Source organism: Melanostigma gelatinosum (genome assembly GCF_949748355.1).
Source record: "Melanostigma gelatinosum genome assembly, chromosome: 3".
NCBI classification, from domain to species: Eukaryota; Metazoa; Chordata; class Actinopteri; order Perciformes; family Zoarcidae; genus Melanostigma; species Melanostigma gelatinosum.
The window spans coordinates 4,098,409-4,116,569 of NC_136636.1; the positions used below are offsets into that span (position 1 = coordinate 4,098,409).

General features: G+C 41.7%; 2 protein-coding genes across 12 annotated transcripts in view; both read right to left on the bottom strand.

Moving 5' to 3' along the window:
* Window positions 1–7,166, bottom strand: part of flnba (filamin B a) — a 52,826-nt gene extending 45,660 nt beyond the window's left edge. For all 3 annotated transcript variants that reach the window (XM_079265800.1, XM_079265801.1, XM_079265799.1), the window contains exon 1: window positions 6,792–7,166. In XM_079265800.1, coding sequence (XP_079121926.1) covers window positions 6,792–7,083 — 292 coding nt within the window. In that variant the 5' untranslated portion in view covers window positions 7,084–7,166. The remainder of the gene's footprint in view (window positions 1–6,791) is intronic.
* A 4,237-nt stretch (window positions 7,167–11,403) lies between these two features.
* The window catches only part of slmapa (sarcolemma associated protein a), a 51,585-nt gene continuing 44,827 nt past the window's right edge, over window positions 11,404–18,161 (bottom strand). For 8 of the 9 annotated variants that reach the window (XM_079265803.1, XM_079265807.1, XM_079265809.1 and 5 more), the window contains one exon: window positions 11,404–13,299. In XM_079265803.1, the coding sequence (XP_079121929.1) occupies window positions 13,204–13,299 (96 nt within the window). In that variant the 3' untranslated portion in view covers window positions 11,404–13,203. Of the gene's footprint in view, window positions 13,300–16,689; window positions 16,778–18,161 lie in introns of all 9 variants that reach the window. The other variant, XM_079265804.1, reaches the window with a different exon arrangement.

The following is an 18,161-nucleotide window of genomic DNA, read 5'->3' on the forward strand; positions in this document are numbered from 1 at the left end:
CCAGCATGGGAGGAGAGCTGATAAACACTAAACTTTTTTTTTTGTGTATAATTAAAACATCTTCAAAACATAATCGCGTCTGTTGAGCGCTGAGCAGCAGGTTTGGGACATTTCGCTGTCCATGTAGGACGCTTTATGATTCGTAGGTGAGACAAATGTCAAATCAAAGTGTGGCGCTGGCTGACCCGCCGATTGGCTCACGGATGTGACGCACCTCGTGCGTTTTCAGCAGCTTTTCTAAACCCTCTGACTGAGCTCTACTTTATGAACTTTGCATGCGAGTGGTGTTTCAAATGTTCCAGCTGACTACACTTTCCTGGGATAGCAGCTGTGACGTAAGTCGGGCTTATTTCCAGGCAGCCCTGGTTCCACAAGTCAAAATGCTGTCACATGACTCACATTTGGAGAACTTCAAGTCTGTAAACGGGCATGAAACTGAATCACAACTAAATATTAAACTGCGTTAGAAAATATCCGGTTTGGGGAAAAAAACAAAATGGCCATGAAAACTTTGGAGAGCACTTCTACGACTTGCATTTGGGCAACAAAAACATCCAATCACAAAGCTTAAAATTCAGTTACAAAACTAAAGATTACGCTGTTGAGAAGACTGACGATACGATCTACAGCTTACTAGCTATCGCAAGTTAAAAACTACCGGTACACTCTTCCAAACATGAAAAAACGAACTGTTCAGCATTACTGAGGATGTGTGCATGTACAGAACATGATTACTAGGGCTGCGTTTTGGCAACAATCTGGCGATACAAGATCGAATTTTAGAAAAACTGGTCAGTTTAAAAAACACACCATGTTTATAGAATCTGAGCCATCGTCTGCCACAAATCGTTCCATGAAAACAATTTAAAATCTTCATGACTTCATGGCTCCGGTTTCCAACGGAAATGAAAACGATTCATTAACTTCACGGCGGAGTCGCACTGGACTCTGAAATGTCGTCGTTTTGTTGAAGTCGAGCAACAACAGACGGACACTCTGACATCGTGTATGAACTCCCTCAGCCGCAGTTAAACAATCGATGATCACAATCGGGTCCACACAGATCGGCGCATCACTCGTTTCTTCTTTTGTTTTTTAGGGATGCGCGTTTCAAGCCAAAATACTAAATCGATAATCACTGGGAACTATCGGATCATTATGTGCAGAATGTGCAGCGCCGGCCCATTCTCAGATTTAACTCGATAAATGAAGGGTTTACTTAAACCAAATAGTTGGAACAGTGGCCAGACGATGGTTTTGACATTTAAAAGCACTGATACAGGACGGTTCTCAAACCTTAAGTTATCCTTTACACATTTTCAAATGTCTGACAGGAAAAATGAATTGTTATGACTTTGGGCGCTTTAAGTTGCTGGTACTTTTGGGAAAACCCAACTCCTAAAAACATGTTTTTATAATAGTCACATTTAAATTATTCTATTCTTTTATTTATTTTTTAATGTGAGCAGATGGATAGAAGAGTGTGGCACATTCACTGACCGGACTGTTTTCTTGTGGTCGAGCACGAAACATTTGAAAGATGAAAACCAGAACACGAAGATGACAAAGCGCTCAGCAACAAGACGCGCATGAATAAACAGATACAATAGACGGCAAACAAAAGAGCACCAACATAGAACAACAATGACGACTGCCCCAAATTAGAGGCTTCTTTCTTTTTTTATCAGCACAGAAACCACCAAAAAAAAAGTTCCTAATGTGCAACAAAGCACACATTGTGAGAGAGAGTGAGACGAGCCAAGACGGAAGATTAGAAAAACCACCTCAGAGACAACAATGTCGACAGAAACTCTCACACACACACACACACACACACACGATGCTGCTGGAATGAAACCACACATCAATCAGCCGTCACAGCTCTACGCACCGAAGACCGTTGTTGACACACAGAAGCACCATGGCAACCGAGAGGCCGAGAGAGAGAAGGGGAGAGAGAGGGAAGTTCGTTAACATGTCAGAGACTCAAATTACAGCGGTTAGCCGTTAGCAGCAGTTTGGCGGTTCTGGCTCGAGAGGATCCAGCATGTGTAAAACTCTGTTTGTTGATGTTTATAAAGAGTTTGTGTTCGTGTGAAAGGCCTCAAGTGACCTTCTGTCCATCAACTCGTAGGGAGGTCACACCTCCAGTTCTGTGAGACATGTTTACATGCAAATCTGAATGCGGTGTGTAATTTGCTCTCGATTGAGGTTCACGCATCGTAATGACGTCATGAAGCAAGTTGAATGTTAAGGGTCATTGTTATCATCTTAAAGTTACAACAAGGAACTTTCGTTTCGTGTCACTGTGGATAAAAGCGGTGGGGGGGTCCCTACAGAAAACCTCCCATTTTACAGCAGCAGGGTCCGGCAGTCTGCGCCGCTCAGTCCTGGTTCTCTCGTGCCTCCAGCAGACCGACTCATTACGGCCTGGGCCTCCAAAATAAACACACGATTCCTGTGTTTTTTTGCCTCTTCAGTTACACAGATTTTGAGATGCGCAGAGACTATTGTCTTGCATTGCATCTAGTATCACAGAATCACTGTCGTGATGCAATAATATGGTGGGCAACGTATTGCGATGGCGTCGTGAGTTACTGATTCCCACCTTTAGTTTAATGGGAGGTCAAAGCCCATCGCAATCAACCAGTGTGTTTTAAAAAGAAGCTTCTAATGAAGTGGACACAGTGAATCACGGCTGCATATTAAAACATAACGGAAATGTTTATACGCGAGCGATCGGCTTCCAGCTTAAAAACAGACTGAAGCTTCAGTGAAAACTCTCTCCGGAAAAAGTCACTTCACACAGTGAGCGAATGTCGCTCTGCAAAATCACAGCCTGAAGGCACCGCAGGTTAACCGTGTGTGTGTGTGTGTGTGTGTGTGTGTGTGTGTGTGTCTGTGGTCACATAAGCGGACTAAGGTCACAACTGAAAGCTACAGATCCGGTCGGGCCTGTTCTCAGAGTTTTAACCTGGTTCCTCACACATACGATGACAACAGGTCACAAAACTTTCATGCAGCTTCAAATTTGGAAAAAAAAAAAAAACTGATTTAAAAAAACCCTGTGAAATAACTGACATTTGGTTTGCGGAAGCCTCCCAGCTTGTTCCAGCGGATTAGTCTGATAGCACTCTGCATGTTTTATTGGACCGCGTTAAGAATCACGACCCAATAAAGGTGATGTATGTACTTAGTTTGTGGTATTTCCGATCTTTGTTGGCGCATATTTTACTCCAATTTATATTCAAATAAAATAGTTTTGAGAGACAAGTTGCTAAACCGCTCTTTGTGTACATTTTCCCCACATGCTCTCTATGAAGGTGGGTGTGTGTGTGTGTGTGCGTTCAGCTGAGCGCTTGTGTCCTGAGAGCAAAGAATCGTCTTCAGTGTGATGTGACAAAAAATCAATCAAAGTTAAATCACCGTATTTAAAATACATATGTTTTAACAGTAATTACACATTTCTATAACAAACACAGATTCAAACTAATAGCGAAAAATAAAACATCTGGGGGAAAAAAATATATATTAAAAAAGCACAACAAAAAGTATTTTTTTTTGTTTATGTTCGAACACAAACTGATTGAAATTGAAGCAAATGAAACGAATGAACCTGACAAATAAACCAAAACCCTTTGTGTGAATTAATATGCATCAAGGACATTTAAGGGTTGCACTGAGCTTCCTCTTCTCTTAATAATTAACAAATGATATCAATAATCTGATGTGTTCTTATCGACTCCTGATTCATTTCAGCAACAATTCAAACACCGTCTTCCACCAAAGTCATGACGCAACACACCTGTATGCACAAGTGGATGGTCCACACCTTGTTTATACAACACACACAGCAGAGAGGTGCACACACACACACACACACACACAGTACAACACACACACTCAAGGTTTTGCAATCTCAGAGCGATAAAGTCTCAGTCATTACGATTCCCTGATGACTTTCACTCAGTAAGAAGAAAATGAAATATTTTAAAGGTAATAAACATGATATCTCCACATGAATCAGTGGTCCAACGATGTGGAAGTGAAGCCAATGTGAACAAAACACACGGGTCAAATGTTGACGACAACCTGCTGCTTTCCCCGTCGTGCAAATCTCCCAGCCGACAGTGAAAGCAGCAGGAGAGACAACGAGAGCTGAAACAATGTGAAAACTGCTCAATGAATTCAAATAATATGAAACATTATTGGCTTCAATAAGCCAGGGACCTCACTGAGGAGCCCCTCACCACAACCAACTACCTCTCCGTCTGTCTGTCTGTCTATCCCTCTCTCTCTCTCTCTCTCTGAGTCACTCCATCCCTCGCAGAGGTGAGGCATTTGACAAACTATCGTTACCTTTGTAACCATGGTCTCCAGGTTCACAGACTCTGACTCTCTGTTGTCACGGACCTTCTCTCAGTCTCTTAAAGAGTCCACAGCACATGCATTTCTGCAGATATTAAACTCAAGATGAGCCTTCTGAAAATATTGAACTTCTGCTGTTTCATACAATTTGCCCGAGAGCCGTTATAAAAAGCTGCTCGCCCAGTTGTTCTCTGGTGCATTGCTCGTTTGTGTTCAGTTGGTTTTAAAAACTCTGGTTCAGACCCGACAACCGGATAGAGACCGTCTGTGAAGCAGAATCTCAGTCCGCTTTCCAACAGGACTCTAGTGCAGATATTTTAGCTCATACATATGAGAGAGAGAGTGAGAGAGAGAGTGAGAGAGAGAGAGTGAGAGAGAGTGAGAGAGAGAGTGAGAGAGAGTGAGAGAGAGTGAGAGAGAGTGAGAGAGAGAGTGAGAGAGAGTGAGAGAGAGCGCGAGAGAGAGAGAGAGCATTAGAGGGAGTGAGAGAGCATTAGAGGGAGTGAGAGAGAGTGATAGAGCATTAGAGGGAGTGAGAGAGCATTAGAGGGAGTGAGAGAGAGAGTGAGAGAGCATTAGAGGGAGTGAGAGAGAGAGAGTGAGAGGGCATTAGAGGGAGTGAGAGAGCATTAGAGGGAGTGAGAGAGAGAGTGAGAGAGCATTAGAGGGAGTGAGAGAGAGAGAGTGAGAGGGCATTAGAGGGAGTGAGAGGGAGTGAGAGAGAGTGAGAGAGAGTGCATTAGAGGGAGTGAGAGGGAGTGAGAGAGCATTAGAGGGAGTGAGGGAGTGGGAGAGCATTAGAGGGAGTGAGAGAGCATTAGAGGGAGTGAGAGAGCATTAGAGGGAGTGAGGGAGTGAGATAGCATTAGAGGGAGTGAGAGGGAGTGAGAGAGTTAGAGGGAGAGAGAGGGAGAGAGAGAGAGAGGGAGAGCGAGCAACTAAAAAAAAAGTCCTAACAAGCATTAATTTGGGCCGAGATAATGATTTAATTTTCCAATCAGCTGATATCGGGTCAAACTACTTAAAACAAGAAACAAAGGAAATCTAAAGCAATGAAAAGTCTTTGTCTGGTTATTGTTATTAAAGCAAATATTCATCAAAATAACTGCAGTGTGATTATCTGTCTTGTGCAGCCTGGAAGCCAAACAGCATGAATTAAAATCAGATGTTTGAGACGCAACAACAAGCAGCTGGTTAGAGAAAAAGATATGAAGCAGAAGTAGTGAGCAGCAGGTGAAAGGCCGCCATGACATCGGGGTGACATGTTGCCATCAGAGAGCCCTCTGCGCTCCACGTGAAGCCGGGCTCGTGAACACAGGTGTGGCCTCTCCCCGCTCATTCAAACACTCTCTCTCTCTCTCTCGTCCTGTGGAGACTCTGCACCCACAACGTGCCAGACTCCATTTAGAAATCTGTCACTTTAACAGTTGCTGCTGACACCGTGATGCATGGCATCAGTAATTACCGTGAGACCCGACCTGTAGAGCCGCGGATATGAGCACACTTGCATGTTTAATTCAGTATTTTACAGGTTTGGTTGTAGTTCTTGAGAGTTGTGTGTATGCCGATTTGAAGATTAGTTTCTTTCAAGTCTATCAATGTTCAAACTAAATATTTTACACTATTATAATGTCTCCGGTAGGTGAGGCGATATTAAACTGCAGGATTCTTAAACATAGTTTGGTAAGTGCTGCATGTAATGGAAAGAGCAGGACGCAAGCTGTCTAAAATGGGAATATATGCAAAAAATACAAGTGTAATATAAACGATATCTTCTACCACGCGAGGACCTTATACAATATTGATTTTGGTTAACTTTATGATAAGAAATGTAGGAACTCTGGGTGACTTCCACACGTGAGGGGACAAAGGTAACGCTACAGATTGAACTTTGGACCAGCCAACACAATAAAACAGCAGCCAAGGAATGCAAAAGCTTCCTCGCGAGCCAAATTTCCTTTGACATCAGATCACATACACACTCAAGAGGACCAACTTCAAATAAACATCGACTTGTAAAAGTAGTTTTATTTCCAGCGCGGTCTGTCACCTCGCTGAAAGCAGCCAGGTGCGAGAACAAAGATTATAAAAGCTCCATTTGTTGTTGTGCGTATTACATGTATGCCGAATTAAAGAGTGTGTCCGACTGACTATAGAAATATCATTTACAATTATGTACCATATATTTAGGCATGTTTTAAAAGCAGTTAGACTTTAAAACGCCCCATTATTGATGGAAGTCCGTGCTTCCCACGACAGAAAACGGTGTGTTGTGGATATAAACTTGGAAAAACTTTACTGGGACAAACAATTAGGAACACTAACATCCCTGACACGTTTAGACACTCCACTAACATTCAAAACTAATTTTAGGGTCCACAACTTGCGGTTTTTGGAGCCTCGAGACGAATGAATGGACTCACCGATGGAGACCAGTCTTATGTTCTCCTTGTCCAAGAACTCCAGAGCCACCGACACGTTCTCCAGCTTCATCTGCCTGAAGTTGGGCCTCGGGTGGTACTTTCTGTACATCTTCTTGTGGCTCAGGACCTCCAGCAGTGCGATGAGCCTCAGGCCGTCGCCCAGGTCCAGCTGCAGGTCTCCGATCCGCTTGTTGACGCACTTCAGATGCTCGTTGGTCCAGCGCGTAAAGGTGTTCTGCTGGATCTTCTTCCACGGCGCGTCCTCCGCCAGGTCCCTATCTGTCACGGGCATCTTTAGCTTTCTTTCTTCAACACTGTAGGTTAGGAAATGTGACACAAAGTTGCGCCGTGGAGCGTGTGTCGTTTTCCCGCAGGATGTGTCCTCGGCGCAGCCTGAAGTTGGTTTGGTGAGTTTTCCTTTCAAAAGCCTCCCTGAGACTGACTCGCTGCTGCGTTCAGGTGCTGCTTTCAAAGATCGGATTTCTTCTTCTTGGATTTCTTACGTGCACGTGGGATCCTTAATGTTGCATTACTGCCTCCTTCTGGGTGTAATCTTCCTCAACGTGGTGTAATTAGTCCAGCTGCTCTCATGCGATACATTTAACTACACTTACTCAACTACTGCATGCAGTTTAAATAAAAATATAATAAAGAAAAGAAGGCAAATGCATGTACAGATAAACATTTGTACACATATATAGTACACATATATATTAAAACATGATACTGATACTGAATGGAGGGATGTTTTCTATTTATCTTAATAATATATCAAATAAGTTTCCTCTGAACTAAAAATAACGTTTCATATGTTACATAATTGTCTGTTTTTGTTTTTTAATCAAAATAGTTTGTGAATGTATCGTTTTGATTTTTAAATAAAATGTCTCTTATTTTTACATTCATGTTTTAGTTAGATTGTTATTTGTAGTTGATCTATTAAATGTAATTCTACATTGATTTCAAACTGTCTTGGTCACACGTTTCTGCAGAAGATAAATTATCTTTTAATAAAAATAATAATTTTCATTAAAGACAGAAACAGAACGAATCACAATTATGTTTCTGTTAGTTTCACTTGATCATTAAACTGTTTCCACATCTTAGAAACTCAACACTTCCACTGACAACATTTAAACAAATCTCATAATGGTCAAATGGTCGATAGCCCGTGAATGCAGCATCAGTTTGGAATGACGCCGAACTCACTTTCTCAAACATCGTGTATTACAGAGGAGCAGATAAACAAAACCACGCGCCACCACCCAAATATTAAAAATAAGGCCAAATAAAGTCTTTATTTCAGAAGACGGACTGTCGACAGGTTTTGATCACTGGTTAAAATTGAGACAGCTTCTTCTCTTAATTCATCGAGCACATGAAGAAGAAGAAGAAGAAGAAGAAGAAGAAGAAGAAGAAGAAGAAGAAGAAGAAGAAGAAGAAGAAGAAGAAGAAGAAGAAGAAGAAGAAGAAGAAGAAGAAGAAGAAGAAGAAGAAGAAGAAGAATACTTTCTATTCTCACAGAGAATATCATATGAAATAATACAAATTATTTTAAAATGAATGGATACAATTGATTTAATTAAATAATGAATGAATGAAATATGTGAATATATAGTAATTTATTAAACACAAACTATTGTAATAAAGAGGAGCAAGGACTTCAAATATAAAACAAACAACATCCCTCCCTCCGTCCATTAAATGTAAAATAAATGCCTAAATGTTTTCAGCTTCATCTCATGGTCTTCCACATCGAAATCCAAAACTCCAGGAGCAGGAGGAAGACCGTGAGATGTGAAAGCTCCGGAAACAATGCTCGTCATTAAGTGGACCTTGAGTCAGTGGCGGCTGGTCAATAGAGGGCGCTGCCCCACCTTGAGCCACAACAAATAAAATAAATAATAATAACAATAAACTATACAAATTGTCAATATGTGTGTTTTTGAAATATGGAATCACCCAGTAATATGTGTAAAACATGATATCTGCGGTAAATATATGCTTTTCCTGCATGTCCTCTCTGCGTGTGCACTTCTCAGCAGCTCTGGGGCGCTGGAGAAACTGCCCAAAAGAGGCGGGTCTATGAAATTGCTGATTAAAGATATAAATGTGTGACATACAATTCAGCCAATCAGCGTCCTCAAATATATTCAGCTTGGGGCAGAATCGATCCTCACTCCTCAGAGCGGAAATAAGAGCTTTGGGACGGCCGTTAATATGGCGGCGCAGAACAACTTCCGGTTCTAGTGAGGATCGAGGAAATGATCCTCGCTTGAACCGGAAGTTGTTGAGGAGTGAGGAAATGAGGACATGACAATTAAGAGACTTGAGAAGTACCCTTGGGATGTACCCCTTATTTGTCATTTCCCCGGTTGGATGGGGTTTCAACCGGAAGCGATCGTCGCTTGAACCGGAAGTTGGAAATGACGTCTTATGGACTTTCTTATAAGTGTTATTTACTGCTTTTTTTCATGTTGGAATAAAGGTTAAATATTTAACTGCAAAGTAGTAATACGTGTTTGATACCTTCATCTTTTGCATGAAATCATACTGGGATGTTTGCTGAAATTGATTGGATGTGGCACAGCCCTACCTAGAACATGTTCCACCAGCCGCCACTGCCTTCAGTTCAGAGTTAGATTTTTGTTGCGTTCAGTTGTACTCTCATGTGTGGGAGTTTTCTGTTCCTGGAAAACAGTCAGAGTGAAGCTCTGATGCTGTCAGAATGCATTATTGATCTGCTGTTTACTATCAGTGTTTCTTTCATCTTCAATAAATAACAATCAATAAACTTTGATCTGATCAGATTCATATTTCCAGACTTCAACAGCGAACAAACTGAGGTTGAGTTTCTGTTTGCAGTTTTGAATCTGCTGTTCAGACAGAACGACCCAACCCTCCACGACAAGCCTCAACACAGACACAGGCAAACACACTCACACTCACACACACACACACACTCACACACACACACACACACAGACCCTCCTCTGTGTTTAAACAGAGGAAAGTCAAGCCATGACTCCTTCAACCCTCCTGTGACGTATCATTAAAAACACGCTGCAGGAGGATCAGTGACGTCTGTGGGCTCGTTTGTACATTTCAGATTTAAGTGTCTTCTGTTCCTTTTTCCGTGAATCATATTTTAATGTTGGTGACTCAGCTGTCTGTATCACCTCATCACTGCTCAACACAAGAAACTGTAAAAACAAAACAGAAAAATAAAACATGTTCTTATGTTTCAATAAAATCTATTTTAACCTGTTTGACAAAGTACAAACAAACAATAATGGCTGATTATTATTATCCAGATGACATCTTTATTTGGGTAAAGGAATAAATGGGAGACCTTGTGAAAAAAGAAAGAGTGTTTAGTGATGTCACTTTGACCTCCGGATTCTAATCAGTTCATTCTGGAGTCCAGGTGCCAAATTTGAAGAAATTCCCTCCACGGCTATCGCAGGCAAAGATTAAAGAGTAAAATAAATAAAGTCTTGTGTTTCAGAACTTTCCTTTTTTCTTCTTCTTTCCTCCGTTAATCAACTCACGACCCCTCAGATCTATCTGGTGACCCTTTGGAGGGACCCGACCCTTCGGTTGAGAACCACTGGACTGAACTACTTCACTGTTCATAAAGTAGTTAAAGTAGCTCCACGTGATCAGTAACAATCTGATATTATACGTCAGTCAAAGGGAACATTTTACTGCATAATCAGTACTTTTGGGTACATTTTATAATGTACTTCTACTTTAATTAGGATCTTGGAGGCAGTATTGTACTTTAAAAAAATACTCTTTTACTTGAAGTAATATATCCGAGTACTTCTTCCACCTCTGAATAAGATTCAAGATTAGGATCTCACAAATCTGTTTTTTTTGCCTTCATCATGCTTCCAAATAAGTTCTTTAAAATACTCTTTAATTCTGTGTACTCCGCACAATGCAAATACTTTTGATTGCATGGCCATATACATCAAAGTTTATAGTATCTCTGCACTGTGTACAACATAACAGTATGTCTGTATACTACATCAAAATGTTCATACTAATGTTATTTAGATATTTTGTACCCCCACGCTCCCCAAAAAGTACACGTTCACACATACTTGACTTTGAACAGAATGTTGTGCCGCTTCAGTAACAATGCGACACCCAACCACGAGCTGGTCGTAGTTTCAACTCTGATTTCAAAATAAGAGCGCACTGCCCTTCTAAATAATTTCTGTAATGCATTTATATGTTGTCATGATTTAACTGCTGATTGTCTGAGAACCATTGTGGTCTATGAAAAGCTTTTTACAGGTCCTACTTTCGTGCATTGCTGCCTTGAAGCTTTTAATCCCGTTCAGCTGATCAAGTTACGTTTTATTTGTTGTTTTAATGACAAGTTTAACGCGACAGCTAACAATGTTTACTGCACACTGGCACATCTACCATCATCAATGTGCAGTGTCTTCTGGGAATAAATAAATGAAACCTGCATTTGAAGGACCATTTCAGCTTGAAAACATTGTTTCTAAATATAATCTATCCGGTTATTATCTGCAGCGTTCAGCTCTCGCTGTGAAGTCTGTGAATGAAGGAAGGAGACAGAAGCTGGTTTGGTGGGTCAGCTTGCTACAACTTTAATCCAAACATCGCTCTGCATATTCAATACATCATCATCATCACCACCTCTACTTAGCCCCCTCTCATACCTCTAAACAATTTTAACAAAATAAGTCTAGTAGCACATCATTCAGTAACATTTTATTTTACAGTTCTCTCTCTGTGGACTGTAGTGTTTTTTTCTCTTTAAACATCAGGAATATTTGTTCGTTGTCTTTTCATTTATTTAAACACGGAGACGAGACAGAGTACACGAACGATGACGAACAGTCCAGAGTGTGAACCAACACACACACACACACACACACACACACACACGTTTCAGCAGAGGTCTGAAGTGTTTGGAGAGAAGCTGATCATTCGAGCATGAACATTACAGACAAACTGCTCGGTTTTAACGGACACATGAAGTCAAAGTTCCGCCGTCGTCGTCTGAGAGACGTGAACGTGGCTAAAAACAATCGTGTAGTTGAACGGTTGTGGTGAAGCCCCAATAATAATTTGACATGTCAAATCAAGGTCCACTTACGCGCTATTTCCTGAGCTTTTAACCACCATCTCACAGGCTTCTTCAGCAGGTAACAGTTGAAAGTTCAGGAATAATCTCATAAGACATTGAGGATCACCGACTCACAGCTTCTCTCCACACTGACAGACCTCGAGCAGTCCGTTAACCCAGGTGTGTGTGTTTATCAGAGTGTGTGTGTGTCCGCACACAAACTGTGGTGTTTGTTAGTTACATCAGAGGCACTTTGAGCCCCTTTTCTGTGCCCCAAAAAAAATCTAAACAAAAATAAAATAACCCAACAGAAAATAAATCAGATTTTCATTTTGAATAATTTGGTTTCAAATGTTTTAACCCCCGACCCCCAAACTCCCCCAGAAAACAAACAAACAAAACAACAGAGAATAACGCCGTGTCAGCAGGACTTCCTGAAAACCACCTGAACGAGAACACTTTCCAGCAGACCGACAGAAGAAGTTTATGTTCACTATGAAGGAGTTCTTGCATGTGGATTCACTTTATACTCTGAAAGTGAAACACAGGAAGTGTTTCGTTTGTTTGAGAATGTGCACCATGAAGGCAGAACAGCAACTGGAATATCAAAGTTATTAAAACTTTATTTTGATGTTACATTAGAGCTGTTACCACGACAGTCTTTACCGAGCTTCAGTGGAGCATTTCATCAAGCAAATTCAATTATAATCTGCTTTGCCAAGTTAATAATTCATGGAAATATGCAATGTTTTGGGTAATAAATTGAAAGATTTAGAGTAAACTGGCACCAAAAACATGCAGCTAAAGATCAAAAAGTAATCCTACAGATGATAAATGAGTCAAATGAAAGCTGAATATGGAGACCAGTGACACCTGTGAGAGTGGATCACGTGACCGAGGCTGCTGGGAAAGTGTTGCGTTCGCTGACGGTGGGACAAGGCGGCGTGAAGCTCTCACCCTCTGGCAGGTGATGTGTGGAAGCTCGGCCTGCTGGACTTTAACGCCACGTTAACCCAGACGATCGGCAGGGAGACGGAAGCCAAGAATAAAGAAGCCCCCCCCCCCCCCCCCGAGAGAGAGAGCAGAGAATAAAAAACAACTAAACTCTCCGCTGCAGAAAAAAAAACAGAAAAACAAAATAAACCAAGAAGCTTCTGAATCCTCTGTAGAAACCACAACCTTTATATTCCCTCTACAATTATGTACAATTAGACTTTATACAAGTAAAGCAGTGATGCTCTCCTCACAGCGCTCTGTGTGACTGTGGGGGTGTGTGTGTGAGAGTGCGCGTGTGTGTGTGTCCTAGGTGGAGCTGCTCTTGGAGAGGTTTGGGTAGAGGACGGCTGCCGTCACGGCGACCATCACTGCGATGACCGGCATCCAGGGGCTCCAGCCTCTCTGTGAGGGGGAGAGAGACAGAGAGAGAGACAGAGACAGAGACAGAGACAGAGAGAGAGAGAGAGAGAGAGAGAGAGAGAGAGAGAGAGAGAGAGAGAGAGAGAGAGAGAGAGAGAGAGAGAGAGAGAGAGAGAGAGACGACGACGACAAAGAAAATCACGTTAGTCTGCGTCGTCATGTCCGAACTTTCCGACACACACCGGATGAAAGATTAAAACCAGAAAAGAGAGAATGATGAAGAAGAGCGACGAACTCAAGAAGAAGTGCAGAAAACAGATAATAAAAGAAGTCAAGACTCTGAAGCCCCAAAAGATGACATTTCTTAAGTGTCATTTAAAAAACAGCGAGCCTTTTAACTCCACCGAGGAGATTTTATTTAGTGTTTAACATGTTTTCAATAACATGTATAAAAACAGAGTTGTGATTTATCAAACGTTTATCTGCACAAGAGAATATAAAGTGATGTAGAAATGGCAGTAAAAATGTTAATTCACACACAAATGAACTCTTCACAATTTATACATAAGATAGTTTGTAATGTTTAAAAAGTGGATGTTTGGGAAACACGGCTTCATCCGTCTGAAGCTCAACTTACGTAACTTCCTCCTTTACATCCTCACAACCACGTTATACTGCCGTTACTCATAAAAGGTCTAAAATCGGTCCTTTTATCAGCTCGCTCAGTTTCTGTGTTTTTTTAAGTGACGTAAAATCCTAATTAACGGAGTTCTCTCTTTTAAAGTGTCTTTTGCATCAAATCAAAGCTGCGTCTTGAAGAAGTATGAGGTTTATCGTAAATACTGTCATTCCAACAACTCGTGCACAAGCGATAGACTTTAATATTGAACAATAAAAAAATGAATGAAAAAACATCTTTTGGGGCTTCAGGAGAGGAAAGAAGTAAATGAATAAACATGAGGCAGCAAAGGAAACAAGGCCGAGGAGATTACCTGAGTACACAGAAAAGTTACAGTTTCCCTTCACAGCAAACATCTGGAAACACTGGTCAGACATTTACCAACGAAACACACAAGCAGCAAACACGACGGATGCTTAATAACACAATGAAGAAACTCCAAAGAAAGACTTGACGAAAAGATGGATGAGTCCGCGTGAACACAACACACCTGTAAGCAGGTGAAGGAATAACATGTTTAAAAGATGAAGAGCTGAGATTAAGCAGCAGACTGGATGCAAGAAATGGAAGAAAAATGAATAAATGAACCACAAACCCTGTCGCAAGAGACGGAGGCAATGATGCATCAAATTAAAAGATAATGTAAGAAGCAGCTCCACCCTGAGAGTGAGCGCTGTGAAGAGACAGTTAATGAACGAATGAATGAGGTCGCAGGAAAGAGTTAGTAACCGACTGTAGCGATGACGGGATGTGAAGAGCTCGACTCTTTAAAGGGGAAACTTAAATAAACTCCGTTAGCTTCATGCTAACAGCGCGTTCACTGGGTGGAAAGTGGTGTTTCGACCTTTCAGACCATCGTCAGAGTTTTGCTTTTAATCAAAACAAATGTTAACAATTCTTTTGAGGGGAAAACAAATTAAATTAAAATTGGAAGAATTGTTGTTTCCTCTCTTTGATATTCATATAACTGAACAATCTCTCACCTCAAACTAACCGTTAGAAAGGCTGAATCAGAGCAGAACGTTTGGTAAAAGATGAACTCTGGTGGTATATTTCATATATTTAGAACAAAACCTAAAAAAAGGAATGTAATGTCTTGTTCTGGAAACTATTATGACGAATCAACGATGGGCAACTTGTTCATTCATCACCATGAACACTCAGTCCCCCACACACCGTCCTGCTGCCACAAACACTCACTAGAGCACCAAATGTGGATTAATCTGCCGCTTAAAATAGTCCCCAACAGAAGCACTACTTCTTCCTGTTTAATAAAAACTAGTGACCAGCTGGAGTCAAAGCACAGAGAGACTGACTGACTAACACGTTGACGATAAAGACGCGTTTCCACCAAACAGTCCACTTCCGTTAGTAAAAGTTGTGGATGGCTCCTGGTACTTTCTTTTGGCGCCACCTCGGTACGAGCTGAGCTGATACGAGAGGGTGGAGTTAAAACGCTGCAGACCACTGATTGGTCCTCGAGCATCGTCACTGGACACAGATTATTATTGCAAAACTACAACAAACAACGGAGGAAGTTGAGACGTTCCTGTTTGGTTGTCGATTGAAAGGATTCACTGAGTGTCCTGGTACCAAAGGCAGCAGAGCCAGTACCACGCAGCGGAAACCAGCTCAAGAAAACAGAACAACTTAAAGTGTGAGCTTCCTGTTGAGCCGTTTACACAGATTTATGTCGATGACGACTACAGGAAAGATCAACTGCTCACATTTTAAACCAAATTAAAACTTTCAACTCAGAGTTTTTCTTGTCGGAGCCGGAGGACTAACGTTCCCGAGAAGACGATGAAACTAAAGATGTCTGCCGGCGGTGAGGTGCGTGGGAGCCGGTCCCTTTAAAGAGCAGAGTTTAGTGTCGGCAGAGCAGAAGCAGAAGAAGTGTGACCGACAGCCATGCAAGTTAGAGCTGCTCACACAGGAGGACAAACACAGACCACCATGAAGACGAGGATGACACTCGGTCTTAAAGGGAAGGAGGCGAGGAAACGTCCTGCTGATCAGAATTCAGGGTCCAACACTCAAAACCTTTCAGTAACAGCAGTCTACACAAAGATGCATTCAACAATAAACACAAGCTTAAATAATCAAACCCAAGTGACCTCAACCTGATCCTCTCGTCTCTTTTGACAATGTTGTTATAAAAAGTATTTTTTATTGTAGCTTTCATCTGTGCAGCAGCTACACGCGTGTAAAACATTACACTGTTACACACGTTTGTTCCACCAAACTACTGCTTTACCTTCATAGTAACTAATATACAACACTGGATATTAAACGTCAATACTTCACTGCTTTTAGCAGTATAAATAAAAAATAGAACAATTTTAGACTTTATCATATTTAGGAATTACTTTTTTAAGGAAAGACTTAAAGACTTGGCAACTTTATCATTTGCAATGATTCGGATTCATTTGTTTTTATTGTCGTCCAATATTGTGCGGACATATCTCACCAGAACTAAAATAGTAATTCCACAAAAATGGCATTAAAATGAACTATTTCTTACAGGTGCACTGAAGGTTAAAAGGTCAGGTACACGGTCGTTATTTGGGAAGAATAATAACATAACTATTTAAACTTTACTGATCTCAGTGGACGGGTTTTAATTATCATCACGAGACCCTGAATTCATCACAGATCAGGACGATGTCTTCACCTCCGTCACCTTTCCTTCCACAGATGACGGACAGATGGAGGCCAAACGAGAGACAGACTGGCGTCATGTCGGTGTGTACCTTTCTACCACAACTGGCCGAAACACCAGTACAGCAGAGCCAGGACAAGGCCAATGAATATGGCTTGGACAGGCTGCAGTATGGATGGCTAGAGGGGAGGGAGGGAGGGAGGGAGGGAGGGAGGGAGGGAGGGAGGGAGGGAGGGAGGGAGGGAGGGAGGAGAGGGATAAGAAGATATCAGCCGGCAAATCAACCAAAACCAACATGGAGGATGGAGCAGCTACAGCGAGAGGGGAGGGAGGGGGGAGAGAGAGAAAGAGACAGAGAGAGAGAGAAAGATAGAGACAGAGACAGAGACAGAGAGAGAGAGAGAGACAGGGGGGGGGTGTTGTAGGGAGGCAGGTTTGTATCTTATCGGCCGTTTCTACAAAGCAACACCGCCGTGTTCTAGACATTCAACAGCCACATTCGCCAAAACACCACAGAAGAAGTGCCATCAGTCACCAGGCTCGTTTTAAACATGTTTCGGGTTGGATTTCAGCTCATTAACTCTACACCAGGACGTCTCATTAGCACCAGAAACTGACCTGGAGACCAGTGATAAGAGTCAATATAACAAATATACGATCTTTAATTTAACAAAAATAAATAAAAAAGAGGTGCCAATTCATGTATTGCCCGGTGCAGATAGTTAATGGACTGTTATTTCAACGTGAGTCCTATTTTCGTGGTTTGGTCCATCATTTCCATCAGCACTAAAAACACAAACTAAAACACAGGACGCATGTAAAAACACTATTTGTCTTTTATCAAAAGCCACACTGGTAGCTTCTTAAAGGAGAACTGCACCAACTCCACACATCAGAGTCTGTTGACGGCGGTTACACCTAACTAATCCAGCTAATTATTCGTCAATGCACAGGAGAACTGGGTGCGCACAACTACAGTTAGTACGGTAGGTCAAAGTTGAAGCAGGAAGAAGGTCTGATAAAGTTATTATGACTCAAATAAATGAATCTAACCTGGAGGGTCGTTTCTCAGCTATTAACTCTATGAGAGCATGAAGTGAACTGGAGGAAATGATGGACAGCACTATGAAAATAGGAACAAGAGTTGGAATAAACAAGAATTATCTGGTCCTGTGAATCTGTGGATCAGGACTTTTAGTCTGAAAAAAAAAAAACTCTTGAGGAAACAAAGCCTGAGGAACAAGACGAACACCTTCTGCCACGTCAACAAAAGACGGAAGAGGAAGAGCTGAAGACAGGATGATGAGAGAGAGAGAGAAGAGGAGAAAGAGCTGAAGACAGGAGGATGAGAGAGAGAGAGAGAGAGAGAAGAGGAGAAAGAGCTGAAGACAGGAGGATGAGAGAGAGAGAGAAGAGGAGAAAGAGCTGAAGACAGGAGGATGAGAGAGAGAGAGAAGAGGAGAAAGAGCTGAAGACAGGAGGATGAGAGAGAGAGAGAGAGAAGAGGAGAAAGAGCTGAAGACAGGAGGATGAGAGAGAGAGAGAGAGAAGAGGAGAAAGAGC